This window comes from Gouania willdenowi, chromosome 9 (assembly GCF_900634775.1).
Source record: "Gouania willdenowi chromosome 9, fGouWil2.1, whole genome shotgun sequence".
In the NCBI taxonomy this organism is placed as follows: Eukaryota; Metazoa; Chordata; class Actinopteri; order Blenniiformes; family Gobiesocidae; genus Gouania; species Gouania willdenowi.
Window position 1 is genome coordinate 40,164,313 of NC_041052.1, and position 22,143 is coordinate 40,186,455.

The 22,143-nt window shown below is 35.8% G+C and overlaps 1 protein-coding gene across 1 annotated transcript in view; it reads right to left on the minus strand.

Moving 5' to 3' along the window:
* Positions 1-22,143, minus strand: part of pdlim5a (PDZ and LIM domain 5a) — a 95,301-nt gene that overhangs the window by 47,504 nt on the left and 25,654 nt on the right. Inside the window, exon 3 of the mRNA XM_028456503.1 lies at positions 20,856-21,007. Coding sequence (XP_028312304.1) covers positions 20,856-21,007 — 152 coding nt within the window. The remainder of the gene's footprint in view (positions 1-20,855; positions 21,008-22,143) is intronic.

Below are 22,143 nucleotides of genomic sequence, written 5' to 3' on the forward strand. Positions count from 1 at the left end.
TATCACTCTCTCTCTCTAGCTGCTCAAACCTGAATTTCAGAAAAACACTCAAATATCACTAAAAGGTTTTTACGTTTTCATGAGGAGGAATTTCACATGTTTTGATATTGAAATGCGTTGCAAAAGCGCCATGGAAACACTTTTTCTGTAAACACAAGACACAGAATGTGATGTACAGGGTCACATGACCACTTCTCTCTCTGAGAGGATACCGGGACATTTTTTTTTAAATTATTCCTGTAACATTAGACGTTAAACAACAAAGGAATATGGTGTGTTATAAGGAGATTTGGAGGTTTGGTTTATATTTCTGCAGCGAAGTCTAGCGGGGTGAGATATCACAGGAGTTACGAGACTCCTCCCCAAAAACAACGTTCAATGGAAACGCGTTCAAAGCGCAATTATACTTTGTCGACATTTAGAAATATCGTTTTCATTTTGCGAAAATATGAAATAGAAACCAGCTTCTGACTCGGTATGTGGGGCAGATTGGTCGCAGACTGAAAGTGGATTGTGCGCAACTTTTGGCCTAAAATGTAACAACTTCTTACATTTTGTGCGCACACGCGCACACACGCACACACACACAAATATTTTGCCTGCCCCATAATGTAGCAACAGAAATAGCAAAAAGTTGTTACGTTTTGGACTTGTTGCATCATTGACCAGTTGAAACATATGTTTGTTTTTGTTCTTTTTAAATGTATCTATAAGTTGGGTCTTGTTCCATTTTGGGTCGTTATTACATATCGGGCTCTAACAGGACTCGAGTAAAAATGTATTTATTTTCAGTATGAATTCAGAGAGTGAAAGACGGACCTCTTAATGTTTCTGACTTTTGTAGTTTTATGTGACTTTTTTAGCAAAAACAGGGATAAAGGTTCATGGAAGTCACTTGTGCGCAATTGTAATAACTGGAAAATGTATATATTTGAATTAAATATGAAGTCTTTTGCTCCCCTAGCGTCTAGATCATAAATAGTTCCACGAGTGTTCTCAGCCAATCAGAGCGCAGCAGTTATTTCCCTATGATTTCCTATAGGAGGAAAAGGGTGATGTATATACACTGATGTGTACAGTATTTCAAATATGACAGCAACATTCTTGCGTTGCATAGCTTTTAATTAGCCTGCGGCTATTAGTAGAACATATGATGATGGAAGTGTGATGGAGTGGTATGTGTTGAAAGAGAAAGACGACTTCATGTTTGAGAACAGAATAAATAAAACAAGACGCTTTAATCGCTTCCTCTGGAGATTTATGAAGTCAGGGTAATTTTAAGCTTATAAAACCACAACGAAGAAGAAAAAGTTACAAAGAAGCCCTTATTATATATTACAGCACATGTCGTAAGCGTAAAGGAACTTAGTAGAGCTGTAATTATAAAGAGAGTGATAACTCAGCGGTAGTGTTTCATATGTTAAGACCAACCAAACAACAACGTTTAGTGTTGATTTCAAGAGTTAGAAGAAATTCTGAACTCCAAACAGAGGAACGCTGTCAGCATTGCTTGGTATTAAACACGTCGTCACTGGACGGTGTGTTCATAACTGAAAGGTGTGAAGGTCATAGATCAGAAAGTCTGACTGTGACAGACATAACAGCTTACGTGTGAGTTTACACTGTTAAGATTTACAAATCAGTGATTTCTTTACCTCTAGACTCCTGCTATAAAATGTTCTACTATGTTTTGTTGTAAGGTTTGTTATTTGCAAATTGCGACATTCAAATTAACATTCACGATGAGTATCCCATGAATGAGGTGGTGTATGGGGTGGAGAATGTAAAAACATACTTTCAACATTTAGCTCACGTTTCTTTCATTTGAGAAAAATTCATGTAAAACAACATGTTCTATATCAAGTGTTCACATGAAAAATGTACTTAGATCTAAATGTTAAATATAATTGTTAAATTGAAATCAAAATGTTAAATATAAATGTTAAATATAAATCAAAATCAACACACCAGGGCGCAAATCGTGCCCTGGTGTGTTGATGTGTCTTTCACTCCAACTACTGCGTTAAATTCCTTGTACTGTTTTTAAACTGCACCTAGTGAATAAAATCCTTTCTGATTCTGAATTCTAAATGTTAAATGTTAAATATAAATGTTAAATCTAAATCAAAATGTTAAATCTAAATCAAAATGTTAAATCTAAATCAAAATGTTAAATCTAAATCAAAATGTTAAATGTAAATCTATCTGTTAAATCTTATACTAAATGTTAAATCTAAATGTTGAATGTAAATATACATTTTAAATGTAAATCTAAGTGGTAAATGTTCATCTAAATGTTAAATCTAAATTGAAATTTTGAAAGTAAATCTAAATGTTGAATCTAAAAATCGGTCACCATGTGTAAAGCTAATAGTTGTCGATCAGGAGGCCCCGCCCACACTCCACAAACCCCACCCTCCAAGGTCTTCTGTGGGGGCGTGGCTTCGTGATTGACAGGCAATGACCTGCCCACTTTGTAAAAGTTTTTTTTTATTATTAAACATGCTGTTTTACATGAATTTCTGTCTCAAATGAAAGAAAAATTAGTTTTTACATTTGGCACCTCTTAGTGGTGAGACAGCTGCAAATCTCAAATAAATGCCAGAAACTGTGTGTGTGATTCCCTTGTTTTCTTGACCGATTTCTATGGGAACATAAGCTGCATTTTATAGCTGGGTGTTCCCTTTTCTCTTTATTAGGCTTCTGGGATATCTTCCAGTCAGGTTTTCTGATATTTGACCCAAAACCCTAAGCACAATGTTTTACAGAACACACGCCAAACATTGCTCTTTTCTTCCTCGCTCTTTATTTAACAATATCATAAAACAAGGATAGGTTTACTTTTTGATCACATCCCAAACCACGAAAGCCACTGTGGCTGCTGTGAGTTCCCTGTTCAACATTTGTATTTAATCTGTGTTCTATTCCTGCTCCAGTGACATCATTGACCCATGTTTCCATGGCTGTGTGTGTGTGTGTGTGTGTGTGTGTGTGTGTGTGTGTGTCACTTCACCAACAAGCCACGAGGGCCACTCAATCAATGGTGACTGTTGTCTGTGTACGTGGATGTAAGTGTGTGTGCGTGCATGCACGTGTGTGTGCGTGCGTGCGCGTGTGTGCGCGTGCGCGTTTGTGTAACATGTACAACTAGAATATTTGCATTTCCTGAAGAAAATGCAAGTGAGGATGCAGGTGCTGACCCACATCACACTGCATTAGCTTAGCATAGCATTAGCACTAACATAGGATTAGCATTAGCCTAACATTAGCATTAACCTAGCATTAACCTAGCAATGGCATTAGCCTAGGATTAGCATAAATCTAACATTAGCACTAACCTAGCATTAACATTCACATAGCAATTGCATAAACTTATCATTACAACTAACCTAGCATTAGCTGTACATTAGCAATAAGGTTAGAAAAGGTTTGAAAATGTTAAAATAAAGTTTTTAAAAAGTTGAAAAAGCAGAGCAGACCTTTCCGCTGACATCTGGTTTGTCCCAGTCTGAGCATTTTTGAAAACACTATCAAGGCTGGAGCCACTTTCACACTGCTCTCTCCCATACACACAGTACACGGGGGCGAAGCCCCTCCCGAGCGTGGGCGTGGTTCCAACATCTCTAACTGACACGCCCCCAGTGTCTTAGAGCAGAGAAAGTGCTCGTTTTTTCATGATTTTGAGACCTAATTTTATATACTTTGCAATTTGTTTCCATCTTTCAAATTTGTCTCAGTGGCCAATGACACGTTTCTGTGGTATGACAAACTCATAACGCACATTTATTTCTGCTTTACATGGACTTTAAGGGATTAAATGCTTCTCAAAGACAGCAAACAAGCCAACACTCCTCACCTTTAAAGTGACGCCATGTCTGACTGACTATATATTCCATCAAAAACTGTCTCAAAATCTTCCTAAGATATTCAAAAATTCAATGATGGCAGCCGCTTTCTGCTTCATTCTTGCTGCAGTACCATACATGAACTGCTGGATGCAGTGTCGCTTCACTATTTATATTGTGAAGAAGAATTGCACAACAGAAGAAGAACCAACCTAAAGTCACATGACTCGAGCGCCAAAAAATAACTTGTATTTTTAAAAGAGCAACAAGTTAATTCATATATATTTTGTGCAGTCACTGTGTTTCATGTCATTTAAAATCATATTTGTCTATTATGTACATTCTACAGTGACACGTGGTGTTATGTTGTGTTATAGGGTTGTTTAACTGGAGCAACAAGAACCAGTTTCATCACTGCACAAATCTACATCTGTTTCTATTAAAGTTGTTACACAATGTCTGGCTTTTGGGGATTTTAATATTCATTAATTACCTTTAATTTACTTAATAATTGGTGGCGATGACCACAGATTTTTTTTTTTTTACCAGCAGTCCCTGTAAGAGTTCTTTCTGGAAAATTTATCTTCTTATTCTATAGCTAAAATGTGTGCAGCTCAAGCCACGTACAGTATATGAGAAAGCATCAAAGAAGAGAAAAAACTGTATCTTTTATAAACTTTCCACGCATAGTTTTAAAAACTACTTATCTTAAAACTAAAGCAGACGGGTGTTAAAGCATTGAATACTAAATAATAATAATAATAATAATAATAATAATAATAATAATAATAATACATCAAATTTATATAGCGCTTTCTCTTAGACACTCAGAGTCACTTTACAGAATTAAGGGATTATTCTTTCACTCCACACTTAGTGGTGGTAAACTAAATGTGCCAAACTCAGAGCATCCAATTCGGCCCACATATGCTGTTGTAAATTGTTAAAAAAAAAAAAACTATATTTTTTCCAAAATCCTGCAATTTTTCTCAAATCATTCCACAAAATCTCCTCAAATTGAATAAAAATTGGTAAAAATAAATCAAAAATCAAAGGACATTAAGTATCCATCACTTTTTGCTTAGATATTGTTGATGCCTTCCATACACACACATTAATACATATTTAGTTTTACCCATGACATTTAGATTTAAATTTAACATTTACATTTAGATTTCGATTTAACATTTGGATTTAATACTTAACATTTAGATTTGACATTGACATTTTTATGATAAAAAAATATCACAAATTTCACAAATATCGCTGTAAATCTGGTCAAAAGTACCATTAACAAATGTGTCGCTTAATGTTGCCGTTTATTTGGGTATTCACAACTTTATAAACAGATTTTTTTTGTTTTCCCGACTAAAACCTGCGGCCCTTTTTTGATCAAACTGGTCCGTATTTGGTCCTTGAACCTACACGAGTTTGACACCCATGTTTTAAGGTAAAACTATAGAAGAGCAAAAAATAAAGTTTAATTTTAAACTAACTTTATTAGGACACTGTAAATCCAGTGTATCTACATAGTGTCAAACATATGTACTGTATAACTACCATTGGAATGTCTCATTGAAATTACACGATTGAAACCAAGACAATAACTCTCCTAAAAGTCAGATAAGCACTGCTCCGTTTTATGTACAGACCCTCAGCAGAGGAACAGGACAAACTATTTCTTGGTTGAAAGCAACTCTTGGTACTTGTTGAGGCTCCAAACGAACGCAGTCACTCAACAGTGACTGAAACTGGACAAAGGACGTCAATATAATACAAGAAAGTTTAAAGAGGCCTTTTTCTTAGCTTAGATGCCATTTCTACACTTGTAAATGCTTTGGAATCAAGATTTGAGCTAAATTATTGTGAAAGGAAATATGATTGAGTTTATTCGATTATCATTTCATGCCTTTTTATATATTTTCTTTAATCTGGCTGCTGACACTCAATTCCTACTCAGCCAAAACAGCAAAAGAAGAGAAGTCCTGAGCCTGCAGCTGAGCCCATATATCAGCTCAGAGACTGACTGTTCATCTAAATGATCCACAGATGGACCAGGAAGTCTTTTTCTAGAAGATCTGGACTGGTTTCCACACCAGGGGTTCCAGCAATCAGTTTATGTCATTGTTGCTCTGAGGAATTCAATGCAAGATTTATCTTGATCTTCTTTTCCTTGAATTGGTGTCAATACTGAGGTTAGAGTTACCATCTCACTTTATTAGCCTAGATCTCTTCCTTACGTTAATATTTCATAAATGTATCTATACTTAGAGTCTGAGAATATTCATTATGTTGAAGTTAATTCATTGGTGTTATTTTATTTAAATAATTTTATACAGATGCCTTTGTGGAAAATAAATTAAGTTCCAGTTGTGGTAGATTTGATCTCTTCCTTTATAAGTTTCTACATGAGATGTTTACTGTATGTAAGGGAACCGTACCAAGATTTATTTACAAAGATAAGAGTGGGGGGTGAAAGTAACTAGTAACTTTTACTTTGAGTACTAGCTAATAAAGCTACTTGTTGCTAGTACTTGAGTAGGATATATCAGTACTCTTTACATCTCTGGCCCGTAGTTATTGGAAATGGCAAAAATCCGTCCCAAACACAAGCAATCCGGAAAAGTTGGCAAAGTAATCTATTACACGCACACACACACGTCTGACAGACACTACAACTCAAGCAGCTGTCTGAGTTATTTTGGGAGATGGATGTTGGTTCTCACTCAACCACTAGAATCCAGTGAGTGGTTGAGTCTCAGATAGAGCCAGTGTGTGTTTACATTTTATGTTGTTTTTCCTATGTAATCCTTGCCTTGTAAGTGTATACTGTACGCTCATGTGTGTCGTGCACAGCCACATGATGGGGAAATACAGTCTAACCCCATGTGTGATATCAGTTTCCTAAAACTATAAGAGGGGTTCTCAACTCCTCTCACCCTGGGACCCACATTTTGCCACAGTCATTAAATAGCTTTTCAAAACACACATATATAGAATATTTTTCAAAACATAGATCTACATATTTTCCTGTGCAACATGCAAATTTACAGCATGACTGTCGAAATAAAAGACACTTTACTTGAAGTTTTCTCCATAAACGCTGACATTATCTGTCATTAGCATGAATAAGGTCTCATGAAGGTTGTCATTAAGTGTTGTTTGCTAAATTATGACACCTTTCGCTAACTTATTTCAGCTTTTTCTCAATTATGACACCTTTTTTGGGCTAGGTGGAGGGATTTAGTGGGGTTAGGTAGGGAGACCAGATATTTCAAACCGAGACAGTCATTTAACCAAAGAAAACAACACATTTTTAAAAGAAACTCTTTGCATATGATTTTATTTGTAATGAAAAAGGTCACATGAATTACATTTTTTTTTTAATTCCTTTTGGATTAAATATATTATTGCAATGGCTGAACAAAATTTAAAGTGGCCATCAGTTTAAAAAAGCAACATTTTAAGTTAACATGAAATAGTTTTTAATAATAGAAAAAAGCTTGGGTTAAGTTACACAATAAACTAAGAGTAATTTGATGCAATAAAGACCTGAATTCACAAGGCGAATACGTATTTGTCAATTTGAAAAAATTACCAAAAATGACAACCTGCGTCTGGATTTGTTGAAAAGTTTGTTCTTTTTACTAAACAGAATTGAAAGTAATACTGCAGGAAAAACAGAAGACTGACCTTGACCTTAAATATGACCTTGAGCGAAGGTCATGGTAACATGTTGAAAGGAAATGTTGTTCAATGGTACCAGTCTGAGCACTGTATCTCAATTTGTGGCCAAGTTATAGGGAAAAAAATATTTTTTAGTTTGAGTTTTGACCCCTACCGATCTTTTTACCAGTCGGTCGTACAGCTTCGGTCCAACGAAATGAAATACTCCACTTGAATTGAGCTTTTCATAAATGTAAGCATTGAACTTGTACGATAAATATTTGTAGAGATACGGAAAATTTTGGTTTTTAACACTTGACACAACCTTAACCTTGACCTTAACAATTTGGCTCCAAAAAAGGATGACTGCACATCCTTGACATTACCCCTATGAGGTGACATACGTGTCATTAGTGCTGCATTAATAGCCTAGGAGGAGTTCCATGACAAAGGAGAAAAATAGTATTTTCATGCTGAGGAAAACATGTCTATTTCTGTGACCCTTATCATGTGAGAATTTGTGAAAGCTTTGGTTCCATAATAGTTGGTTATTTGATATAAAACACGTCCCTGTTTCAACCTGTTCATAAAGAAACACTAATGGGAGGCATCGGCTCTACACGGCTCCACACTCCTCGCTTTCGGGACCTGCTACTGTTTTTCCGGAATGTTTCCATTGAGCATCAACCTGACGCTACCAGACTCCACAGATTGCACTTTTTGCTGCCATCCTCACAAGATTCAATCAATGGTGGTCAAATGCTTCCTCTCTGTGCGTGAGTTGATGACTCTACGCTGTGATGACTCTCTGACCCAATCAGTGTCTGCTTTGTGCCAACGTCACATGTTCAGACCAGGGCTGATTTTATCTGAACCAACATAGGAGGTACTAAAAAAAGCAGCACCAGGACCACGGAGGAGGTACTTCTCCCAGTGGCAACGGGAGGAATGAGAGTAGAGCTGAGCCGAGTAGAGCCGATACCGTCATAATACTCTCATTGGATGATGTATATCGCTCTTTTTAGCTCTCTACGAAATGACACCAGCATTAGTGACATGTCTGCACGGGACAACGTGTCTGTAGCAAGAACAGAACGCTTGAATAACATTAGCTTAGAGGAAAAAAAGTGCTGATTTAGAAATATATTAAAAAAAGTACAAGTACCCAAGTGTAAGAGGCAGTAATTGACCTAAAAATATACCTGAAGGTGGAAAAACTGTGAATAAATACAGTATATTTGATCATTCTATGAGAAAGTTCTGCTGCACTTTTCTCTTTTAATAAAGTAAAGCTGAATAATGGCCATTTATTATGTAAAGAGGTGAAGAAATAACTGAAGCATCTGCACAACATAATTTCTGGTCTATGTTGATGTGTGATTAATGATGGGGTGTGTGTGTGTGTGTGTGTGTGTGTGTGTGTGTGTGTGTGTGTGTGTGTGTGTGTGTGTGTGTGTGTGTGTGTGTGTGTGTGTGTGTGTGTGTGTGTGTGCGCAGCTGTTATTGTCACTTAGTTATAACTCTAAACTCTGCCAAAGATGCTCCGAAGCCAAAAGTTCTAAACTGGGCTCACCTGTCGCTGCCATTCATGACTCAGCACTATTAGCCAAAGATCTTCTAGAACTGATGGCCCTCATGTCTGGCCTAGCTTGTTTTATTCCAGACTAATATCCTAATACCAGGAAAATGCAGCTACAGCCCAACACACCTGCCTCTGTCCGTCTCCAGATGGTTATTATTGCCAAAGAAAATACAAATCCCAAGAACATTAGGGATCCGAGAAGGTAGCATGTATACGCTCCCAGGCCAAGAACATCATCTGTTTCTGATACATTTTAAACCCTTTTCATTATGAGCCAAGTATTTTTCACTGCGGCCCCAAACTCTCCTGCTTAAGGTTACTGAGAATCGTTGAGTGAGGTTAAAAACCTGTTGGGTAATATTTAGAGTGTAAGACACTGAACGAACCGTGCACTCACACTGCTTCCAAATGAAATAAACATGTAATTATGTTTGCTAATGGCTCTGTAATTAATTGCAATCAGTATGTTTTGAAAGACAATCCTCATGTTAGATTACTTATGTTTGTTCTATTAGCATCTCCTCCAGAATAAATTCAAGTTCAGTCAGAATTCAATCCATGTATTTATTTTTACACTGATTTTATATTATAATAATATGTCACCATGTCCAGCTTAGGTAGATAGTACATTATACACAGGACATAATGCTTTAAACACATCTCTTTCTCATTTAAATAAAACAAGGAAGACAAAAAATACTGGTTCATAATTTAAATCACCAAAGAAAGATGTATTTTTTTACTACGTTTGCTACTAGTGGTGGAAAATAATATTATTTGCGCTTCTCGTCCTGACATTTTCATTTCTTTCCTTTAATTTTTGTCATTTACTGTCAAAACTGGAATACTTGGAACCCATTCCTGAGACGCATTTAATGTCATTTAGCCATTTTACGCTGCAATATGGATCATCGTTCCTCGTTTCGTACATATCTAACTAGCTCACGGCTAACCACTAAGCTAATGCTAACTTGCTAGCTGTGTTAATCAACTTGCACCACATGTACAAACTATAGAACAAATGGTATAGTGACTGTGTGATTTGTTTGTTGAACATTATTGAAAGCTGTTTTATTCTTTTTTGTTACAGTTTCAAATATTTTACAACTGTTAAACTGTTTGTATAATGAGTGAAATGCTACTGATAGATGTATTAAAACACAATATGGCACTTTTTCCATGACTGTAACTGAAGTATTATTATTTTTGTGCCCATTATGTTTATTTGTGGAATACAACCAGTGGGGAATCACATTAAAAATAGGTCTAGAGTATTAATTCCATAGAGATATTATGTGACCTACTGTAAAATCTGGTTGAGGGGCTGGGTCTATGTACTGTATATATCAGTAATTAATCACTGTCTGAAAAAATCGGCATATCTGCAAAAGGGTCGTATTGAACATCATTGGCAAAAGAAAACGCAAAGAAAACACAAAAGAAAACAAAAGAAAACACAATGAAAACACAATGAAAACACAATGAAAAGGAGCATCACACACGTATTTATGTGTTAATTAATGCTTGTAAAAATCATGTTAGAAAATCAGCAACTCAAGCTGTGTCGTAAATCACAAACTAAAGTGCTACTCATACTAAGTCTGATGTCAAAATGACAATTTATTGTAAAACCTTTACAGAAATCAATCACTTAAAATATGACAATTGGCCTTAACGTAAATTATGTTGATCTTTGCTAAAGAAGGACTTTGGCTTTGTTCAAAATCGCATACTAACGTTCTACACTCAACAAGTATATTATACTATATACTATGATCAGCGTTCTCACTGAAGTTTACTTCCAAATTTCCCAAGATGCATTTGGAACCTCCAGCGTTAAAAACCTTGTTCACACTGAAGCTAAATATCTCTGTTGATTCTCCACCTTTACTTTGAAAGTTCTGCAAACATTTGAAGTGAGAAAGTGACCAAGAAGAATATCAACATGTGCTCATTTCATCCATAAAACTCACATAGACACATTTCATTCACACATTTCACACATTTTCAGAGACCCTCCATTGGTCTACTGACTAAACTTCCTGTTAACTTCAAAATAAGAGCCCCATTTACAAAAACTAATGGAAGACAAGAAGAGATGCTTTTGTTTTGAAAAGGGGATGTTTGATTTTTAGCTTGAAGGACCATTTTACATTCCGCTCGCAATGCATCATGGGACGGTTGAGTATGACTAGTATGCCCACTGTGCATATTTAAATATATAACATATAGTATACGTCCTGTTATTTCTCACATACTCATTCTTTCCATATTATCTAATGCAAACACTCATTTAGACGTCACACTTAGTATGAGTCAGAGTATAATTACTTGATTATAATTATAATTATAATCACGTAATTGATTAATTACAATTATGGTGTAAATATAATGTAACTGTAATTCAAAAAATCTGTTCCTGTTGTAACCATAATTAAATTGAGTTTAGATAATTTACTTTGTAATTGTAATTGCCATGAAAAATGTATCAAAATTGTCAATTATAATTTAACACAAAACTGGGGAACCATGTTACAGTTCTATATGTACAGTTCTACACATACAGTATATAGTTAATACTTATCAAAATATGTTTCATATCAAGCTTTCCCACATTTTATCATTTAAAAAAAAATTAATCTAGGGGTATAGTGACCCAAAAAAGAGCTCAGACGCCCACACTATAAATATCAAAACCTATAATTTCATTGATTATTAAGCCTAACAATGTAATCAATAAATGGGAAATAAATTAGACGATAGATGTTTGTTTTTAGTGTATTTTACAGCTGATTTAGGATATGTTAGCATTAGAGATGCTAACAGAAAGCTAACACAAAAGGAAGGTTGACTTTTATTAGGTTTTTTATTTCAATAATTGTGATTAACTGTAAATGACTCTGTGGATAAAAAAAATATTTGTAATTTAATTGTAATTCTAAAAAATGCTGGTCACTGTAATCGTAAGTGAATTGTAATTGGAAATGGATAATTGAAGATGTAATTGTAACTAAAAAATGTAATTGACCCTAACCCTGGTAGTATGCTAGCATGACATTTCAAAAACAGTCATTGATTGTTCCTCGTACACTAAACATCCTGTTTGTATATCTATAAACACTGTCTATAACCTACATTAACTCACACTCTACAACCTGATTGTGTTTATCTGTAACGTGACGTATCTGTGCTTCTTTCTGCATGAACGCGTTACATTTCAGACACATTTGTCGTGACTCCGCCGTAAGAAAGGAAAAAGCTTGTCAAACACTCCAATTATTGTCTTTGTGTTCTATTCAACAGCCACACATTCCCACTTTGATTAAAAGAGCAGTGCAGCCACTTTACACAAAACACAACTCAACAACGGCTGCTTTGAAACATCTCTGCTTTGTGCAAAGACTTGTTTACTGAGAAATATGTTCATTTCCTGCGTATTACTGAGCGCCTGCATGAATACTAGGTTAAATAAGGTCAGTTTGGTTTGAAACACATCAGCACTTTGAGACAGAGCCCATAGAAGGGAGGAAAAAAGAAATGGGCTCAGGCACAAAAGGCCATTAAATAGTCCAATAGGCTTTGAAACAGCTTCACTGTGTGGAATAAAGGCTTTAGTTTGACTGCATATTGAAATACTCAGTGATTTTGTGGAGGCATGCAGTACCAGTAATTGGTTGAAATGCACATTGTAAAAACTCTGGCGTGACTCTATAGAGAATGATTGTACAGCATCACATTTGTAGTATTTTATTAGGATAAAGTCGTTGGTTTGAATGTAGCCCAAAACCACATTCAATTACAATTCTTTTTATTCTTCAAATGAAAGAGAAATTTCTTTTTTTTCCTAGACTTTTGTTTTGTGTCCTCAAACTCTTTAAATTAAGGTTTGTGATGCTGCCTTAAAGGGGACATATCATGCTAAATCCACTTTTTTAGCTCTTAAATGCATTTTGTTGTATATCTAGATTGTTTAGAAGTACAGAAAAGTTCAAATTAGTTTCTTCAGGTGCTCCGTTGATATCTTTATATTCTGTTTTGGTCATATTGTTCAATCTCAATTTTTCGATTCTCTATTACGTTTTTTGAACAATAATTGGTTACCTGCACATGTATTATTCCAAGAGTTGTTTTTCATATTTTGATTTAGTTAAATAGGCAGATTAACCCTCTTAAGTCCAGGGTATAACTGGACGTTTTTGACTACTTTTGATTTATATTTCACCATAAAAATGATATAGCTTGCCTTGTTTGGTATCATTCTTGCCAACACCACTTCATCTCTATGAATTTATGGGCAATTGTTCATTGTAAAAGCGTGGCACGAGAAGAGTGAAAAGTGACCAAAATGGACAAAAAGCAGTCGAGTGCAAAAAATTTTTTTAAAAAATGGGCAAAAAAAAAGAGGAAACAGGTGGTTTGTAATAAAGGGCAAAATGTGGAACAAAAAGCAAAATGTAGGGAAAAACAGAAACAAGTGGCATTTACTGGGTAAAAAGGAGCTTATTTGGAAGAAAAACAGCAAAAAAAAACAAAAAAAAAACAGGTAAAGAAAGGACATAAATCAGAAAAGTGTCAAAATGAACTTGGAAAAATGGACAAAAACTAGGAACAAAGTGAAAAAAGTGTCAAAACGTTTTGAAAAGGGGCAAAAATGGGACAAAGGAAGATGGAAAATGGCCAAAGAAATGGGTAAAAATGGATTTCCTGGTGGACTAATAAATAAAATGAAGACATGTTGAGCATTACTGATTTAAAAGCTTCTATATGGTGTCCGCCAGGGCTGATTTTTAGTCCCAGTCCACCCCTGGTCAACGCTGTAGATGTCAAACCATGCTGGAACACTCCCCCTCATCACTGTTTATGGCTCTTTTTCTTATTACTACGTTCTTTCCTGTGTCCTCTCTGTGCTTCTACCTCACACTCAGTTTGAGAGACAAAAACACTGAGTTCAGGGAGTCATTGGTTTTCCATTGTTTAAAAAATGTTAACCTTTTTCACCAAACAATACAAAGTGCATTCCACTGTAGAGCCAATAGTCGTCTATTGAATCTAATGAGTCGCTCGGCTTTTAAAGATAATACTTTTCGATAAACATTGCAAACAATAGTGAAGCAGATAAACAGCAGAAACAATTCACATTGTTACAAATTGGTCAAGAATGCAAACTAAAAAGAATCATTATCTTACAGCGCTGCTCAAAACAAAAACACAACCAAGAGAAGCAGATTTTGAGGCTCTTTAGGAAAAGTCATTGTTGCTCAAATAAACTTGACAAAATCCTGAAATATCAAGACTCATCCTTTGGAAACAGATCTTACTCACAGTGAAATCCTTGTAATTTAATTAACGCACCACATTGGCAGACGTCTGCTGCTACGGCTAAAGTTAGAGGCAAGTCATCTGTAAAGTATTTCCTCAAACTGTGTAAGATGGTATAATCACAGTCAATCAAACACATGGATTTGTCTTGCTCCTTGGAAATAAAGGAAATGTCAAGAGCTTTTAAAAGCTAATAAGGAAATGACTGGGAACCATGTGACGTCTGATATTATAAAGTCATTCTGAATGATGGAGTTGGGGAAAAAGCTTGATTTTTCCAAAAGCTGATAAAAGTTGATTAACTGGTGGAAAACCCACATAAGTCTACATTTCAACTGGATTACTTTTATTTATGCCAAGAGGTGAACGACTCAGATCTGAGCTAAAAATATTAGCCTAAAATATCAAAACATGAACTTAAAGCCAGGGCTTCTGGCCGGTTCAATCCGCTGTTATTTTTTTGTTTTTTGTTTTTTTCTTAAGTGCGAGTGGAAGCAGACATGGTAAAAGGTGGCCAAAAATGGCCCAAGAGTGGCAAAAACGTGAAAAGTGACTAAACTGGGCCAAAAGCAGTCGAGTGGCCAAAAAGGGGCAAAAAAAGAGAAACCAGGTGGTATGTAATGGCAAATGGTAGCTTGAATAGGCAAAATGTGGCAAACAATAGTGAAATGTAGGGAAAAAAGGAAACAAATGGTATTTATTGGGCAAAAGTTAGTCAAAACTATTCAAGAAAGGACAGAAGTGTCAAAATTAACTTTTAAATAATGGATAAAAAATAGGAAAAAAGGAAAATTTAATGGCAAAAGGTAGCTAAAGACTGAAAAAAGTGTGAGAACTTTTTGAATAGGAGCAAAAATGACCAAAAGCAGTCAAGAGTGGCCAAAAAATCGGGCAAATGAAGAGGAATCTTTATTTTATGGCAAAGGGTAGCTTAAATAAACAAAATGTGGCAAAGAATAGTGAAAAAAGGGCAAACGTGGAACAAAAAGAGGCAGAATGTAGGGAAAAAAAGGAAACAAATGGTATTTATTGGGTGAAAGTTAGCCTTTTTGGATAAAAAGTGACCAAAACAAATCTAGAAAGGACAAAAATTGGATAAAAGTGTCAAAATGAACTTGTAAAAATGGACAAAAATAAGAAAAACAAAAGGCATATTTATAGGTAAAAGGAGCTAAAGTCTGACAAAATGGCCAAAGGACAAAGGTAAAAAGGGTAAAAAGTTTTCTACTTTTAAGGTTTTCTGGGGGAATAATAATTAAAATAAGACAAATAATATTAGTCCCTGGTTCAGGGTTTAACCCAATATTTTTATGCATTAACTTTTTATAAATTCTCCTTCTCTTCCTGCCTTTTAGGTGATGAATCAGAGCCATTTCTATTAAGGCTTTTATTACAATGTACCTTTCTGTACAAACTCCTTTAAAAGCAGCAGGACGATGTTTTTTATTGCGTGTCAGTTTAGTCTCGCGCCTTCTTGCCCCCTCACACATCTGCTGCCCATCTCTTTTCCACAACCCATCTTTATTTGGAAAAAAGAATAACAGCCTGTCTCCTTTTAAAATACACATACAGATGCTGCACGCATTGTTCACATTTTTCTGTACCTCTTTCCTCGATTCATTCCTCTCCCTCTCCGACTCGCTGACAATCCAATCAAAGCGTAGAGATAAAGGGAGAATGGAAAAAGAAGCAAATGACCCTTGTAAAGAATAACAGGAACAAAGGGTGGTTCTGCAAACTCCTCGAGGCCAAGACGATAGCCGGGCTATGCAATACTTTAAATATACACAATGTCAATCAAAGTGCCAGTGAATGCCAGGTAACAGAGTTAAGCTTTGATTATATCTCTCATTGTAAGAAAAGTCTGAGTAAATCACAGGAATTACTGGTAATCTTTCACATCCTAAAGTGTCCAAGATAAACAAAAGCTACACAGAATGTGCTTCAATTACATGATTATAATAACTTATTCAAGATTCTTTCCATGTGCTTCCTACAAAGTGAAAAATTATGTGTTTGGTCGTAAATGTGGTTGATGTGTAGTGTAGACACGATAGTACTGTTGTTTTTGTTAATACTTTTTACTATTCATATGCATGGCATGAAAACAGATTTGGTCTACGTCATTTCATGAATCATACTATTTAGGTTGCTTCTCTATACTACCAGATCTTATCTCTGTAGACCTGTTGCATGTTAGCTACATGTCACTATGACTTAACATCCACACACTCTCACTTTGATGATACCATACAAAAGCTCAGAAATCACAGTTGCAGGGGTTGACCTGTGGTGTGACTAGCCCTAACCAAACTATTACAGGGTGCATACGGGGTACACCTAGCCCAAGAAGATAAAATGTCTACTCCCAATTCTCTAGACACACTCTTGCTTCTGATACTCGCTTGCGTGTGAGTTGTTCTGTTTGCAGGAATAACAGGCCTACTGCTAAATTTGACTTGTGACTAACTTAGAATAAACTACACAGAGAAATAGAATTATTCTTGTCATCTTTTCTCAAAGCTGTTCAATTAAAAGATCTGGGAAGATTGTAGAGAGAAGAAAACCCTTACTCTTAGGTAGCATAACCTCTAATAATTGTGAGCAAGCCTTCATCGTGTGGTGCCTTTGGGGTAATATTGTGGTACTCAAGACCACTTGAGGTCGTGGTCTTGGTCTTTCTTATCTCAGATTGGCCAGACTCAGGATTTTCCATCTAGACCAGATCTGATCTGTAGTTCTTCAACTTCTTTAATGTGATAGTAAGGAGAAGCACTTGGGAACTGTTCCTGATGAATGCATGCTGTAATTTCACTACAAATATTTAGCATTAGCTCACTGATTGCTCTTCTTCCTTGGAAATATCTTCCAGTGACTTATAGGTCAGACACCTTAAAAACTCAGACATCTGATGTCACAAATCCCTGAACAATTACTTTAGACCTCATTCACCTGACAAATAAACATTTTGTTTTCAGATATTTAAAACAATTATACACTTATTAGTGGCTTTTAAAAACATATGGACTTTATTTTTGCAAGTATGTAGTTAAAGAACTTTGACAAGATTTGCGATTTTTAGCTTTTTTGGTGCTTTGAAAGAGTTGTAGACAATGATTGTCTTTGTTAAATATATTTAATATAACACAAAAGCTAAAGAGAGAATGCTCTTTCACTGTTTACCTGGTCATGTTTTTCTTTTTAAATGATCTTTATGGTTCTGGTCTCGTCTCGGTCTGAGTCGCGACTCAGTCTTGACTGCAAAAGTCTTCTGTCTCGTCTTGGTCTCGATGTATTCGGATTGTGTGGTATTGAGTACAACACCACTTTTCTGTATTTCTGATGTGTATTTTTATCTTCATAAACTAAACTGTTTTATGCCTCAACAAGTGAGAATCCAATGCTTGGTGAATTGTGCTTCACCGAGACAAAAAAGAGGTCATACGTAGCTACGAACACAAGCCAGGTAATACAGAAAATATGTGTTTTAACATAAGTTATTTCATGTAGCCTATATCTGACACTTTTAAAGGACATTTTCCTGCTTGTGAATCAATATTATGAGTAATGTGCAGTTCAAGACAAAAAGTCATTGGCCTATCCTTATTTTGTAATTTGTCCTTCCGATGACCTTTGTTTTAGGGGAAAAGCAGAGTGACGGCAACGTTTTCAGAAAAAACAACTTCTGTTACATACGTTGTATCTTTTTCCATATTGTTTTAAGCCAAACTTGGCAGCTTTCCTCTAAACAAAAGTGAACTTAAGGTGACCATACGTCTGGATTTACCCGGATACGTCATCTTTTTACATCTTGTCCTGTGATATTTTACAAATTAATGAAATTGTCCGGGTTTCCCAGGGACCTTGAACGCATCTCAGGAACATGTTTATTTAAAAGACTGTTTCTGAAAGCTAAGGAGTTGCTTTTTAAAGCCAATGTGGTTAATTATGGCAGAAAAAAGAGGAGGAAAGTCCTAAAGGAAAAAGAGAGAAAGATTAAAAGAGACTAAATACTGGTGGATTGAATTGAAAAGGTTATTTATTGAAGTGTATATTTTACAATTATTTATTGTTCTGTAAGCCTGTAGTTTTTTTGTTATAGTTTTAATTCCTAGAAGGAGATATTTATCATTGTTTCAATGATTGAGAGATTTTAAGAAGGTTTATATGATATTTTTCAAGGACAGATTGTTATAATGCTTAATAAAGGTGATTGACTTCAGTCACTAAATGTCTGTTATAAAGAGAGAAATTAATTGATAAACCTTATGGACAATAACAACTTATTTATTTATGTTTTATTTTGCTTTTACAAGGTAGATTCAAGAAATTGTTGAGTACTTTTAGTATGACAAGGTTACACTAGCTTGAGCCATTTATTGGATCCAAAATGTCAGCTTGGACAAATAGTTTTCCATTGATAGGCCAGAATCCGTGTATCATTCGTTCATTCGTTTTTCATTATGTAAACGGGTCACGTACTTTGGCAAATCGGTAATGGAGAAAACGAATAAAGGTGTTTGTTTTTTGTTTTCTGTTCTGAAGCAAAAGAGCTTGAATTTGAAAAACAAGGCGTTTTCCGTTTTTTCATTTTGGTTTTGGAAACAAATATCAAATAATGAGTGTTTTTGTTTTTCATGTTTTTGTCACATAATGAAAAATGAATGAACGAATATGAGGTCCAAAGTGACCTCTTGCTCTCATCGTAGAATTAATTGAGATTTTCACACTTTCACAAACTAATACACATGATTTTATTGCTGAAAATTTACTTACAGCTCAGTCCTCATTTTGACACAAATGAGTGTGTGCTGAGTTCAACTCAAATGGGAGGAGTGAGAGATCATTAAAGGTTGCAGAGGAAGGAGAACATTTAAGATCCAGACACTGCAAATTGCACACAGCAAAACAAAAAATGGAAAAACAATGTTTTTTAGATTTAGCAGCTCAGATTCAGAAAAAACAAACCACACATGCTGAAGTTTGCCCTGCTGTACAATCATTGAGCTTTAGGTAAAAAGTGATGGGCCTCTTGTGTGACGCTGTTGCTGTGATTCATTTCTTGAGGGAAAAGGCATAACCTTCGGTGCAGATGTGATTGACTCTTATAAAAACAGTGAAACATCTGCCTGAATGCTGGTGAGATGTGAGAGGGTCCAGCAGGGAGTGCATGAGTCCTATGATGTCAATGAGATAAACGGCTACCCTACCTGCTCATTTTTTAACCTCTTAACTACTTTTCTCTGAAAATCACATACCCATAACAAATGTTTTTTTTTTCTGAGGTTCTACATGACCACTGGCGCCCTTCCAGGGTGTATCCCCGCCCAGCGCCCTATGAGAGCCGGAGATTGGCACCGGCAGACCCCCGCGACCCTGATAAATGGGAATAAGTGGGTATGAAGATGGATGGATGGATGGATGGTTCTACATGACCTACATGGCTATTTTTTGTTCAGATTGAAGTAGAATCCTTAGTAGTTACAGATGATGTGACATTTTTGTAAATATATGATGCTGAGTGACAATAATCCATGTTTTAAATACAGAAATCTGTAGTCCGCCCAAATCAAATATAAAGCCAATTCTCATTATCGAAAGTTTTAAAAACAAAAATTATTGAACTAATGTATGGACATCAACTGCAGCAAGTTTGGTGATAATAATAAACAATAGGCCAAAGATACACATGTTTTTGTACTAAAAAGTTCAGGTGGAAGCCCACTTTGCCACAACTGTGCCAATGTTTTCCAAAAGTTTGGAAACAAGTGTGTAACTGTAATATGTCAGTCAAATTGATTCCAATCATTGTTAGTCTTATGTTTGACCAATTTGGCTTGAAATAAACACATTAATTTATATTCAGGTTTCTGCTGTGCCATGGGTAATGCTATTTTTGTTCCACTCTTTGATGCTGTTACGCATGGTTCTAGTTCAGCAATTCTTTGACCAATAAAAATGTTTAACACTGCATTGTAAATGTCAGAGACTGTCGAAATAGAGGCTTTAGCCCTGGCCAATCAGAGCTGGGTAAAAGAGGGGCCGACCACTTCAAGCGCTATGTACCTCATTGGACAGATTTTTCAACTGAGAAGTGCTAGATGTGTGTAGTGGCGGTATCTGTCTGACAGCATGATTTGGATTTATCAAAAATATGGAGTTTTATGCACATTGAAGCAACTTTTGATAAGAAACAACAAAGGTAAGACAATTTGTCATGAATGCTGACTTTCTGTGGCGTTGTTTTGATACGCAACATACCCAACCTGTATATCAGTGGATTCAGGTATAGATGTATAGCGATTTAATTTATTAATTACAACATTAAGACCCATGAGAGTCACGGAAGCTGGAGCTGCCCCCGCCGGCGGGTCCGTTGGGGTTGATTAAACAGTTTGTCACTGTTAAATGATGCTGCTTGGTTTGGGTTTATCATTTCTTACTTTTGCAGCGTGAGGCTGAGGTTTCCAGTGCAGCTTTTGATTTTGTTCTGAGCCTCCAGGTGATTCATTCCCTCGGTGGCGATGCCGTCAATGGACAGAACCAAGTCTCCAACAGCCATGCCACTTTTAGCAGCTTTCCCACTGTCCGTCAGCTGCAGGGAAACAAAAACAGAAACATTTAGAAAAGGAAAAGGGAGGCTTAAGGTGAACGTTTACCCTGTGGTTAGGAGAGGATTAGTGATGCTTTCAATTACAGAAGAATTTTAGTAAACCCAAAGAAAGTCCTGCCCCTACATGATGGAAGACCTTCTGTACAGGCAATGATGCATGTCTAATAGTAGAGGCCTTTATGTTGGGGGGCCTTTTAGATTTGAAGTGGTGTCATACTAAGCCCACAGCTTGTTAGTGGGGGAAATAACTGTTAAAGATCAAGTCCATCAGAGGGTTGTACTCAGGAACAGAAAGGTCCATTCATCCCAAAATAAACCAGTTTAATGTTTAGAGCATCCAATTTTCTAAAGACTAAAAACTTCTTAGACTTGTACCAAACATGCTAGAGTTAATAGTCAACTACGTTATTCCTTTTTAATTTTATGCTTCAGATAATTTACAGAATCTGGTTTTTACGCTAAAAACCCTCAAGATTATGTTGCAAGGGCAACGTTAGCCCATATCTGTCAAGTCTCTTGTTTTGGCAAGGAAACTCCCAGATTATAATTAAAAGATAAATAAATAAAAACATTTTTCTGCCTCTCTGATCTGAACACTGTCACTAGCCTTGCGAGAACTGCCACTTTAAGTGGCCTGGTAGGTTTTTGCGAAATTAAAAACAACTACAGAGATGGATGGAAAACAAAGAAGTAGCGTAAATAATAAAAATTTGTAACTGAAATTTTAGCATCTCCCACGTGGGAAGGAACGAAGGAAGTCAGCAGGAAAAATTTCAAACTTTCAAAAAGTTTGCAACAAATGTGTTTAATACGTCATTAGTGAATACCAGAGAATCCCATGAGTGAGTATGAGAAAGTAAAAGAAATAATGTAATGAAAATAAAATGTAAATGTCTAATTCAAAGACAAGCAAAGTTAAATTAACAGTAAATATACAATGTGTTGACTTGTAAATGAACTGCAAGTATATTCACATAAAACATTGTGCTTCATATACCTTTTTATGTTTTATTTTAGGCTGTATAATAATGTAGGAATGTTGACAACATTGCAATGTCATCAAAAATAGCCCTACCGCATTCTAATCACCTCCATTAAATTTAGTAAGTGATTGACAG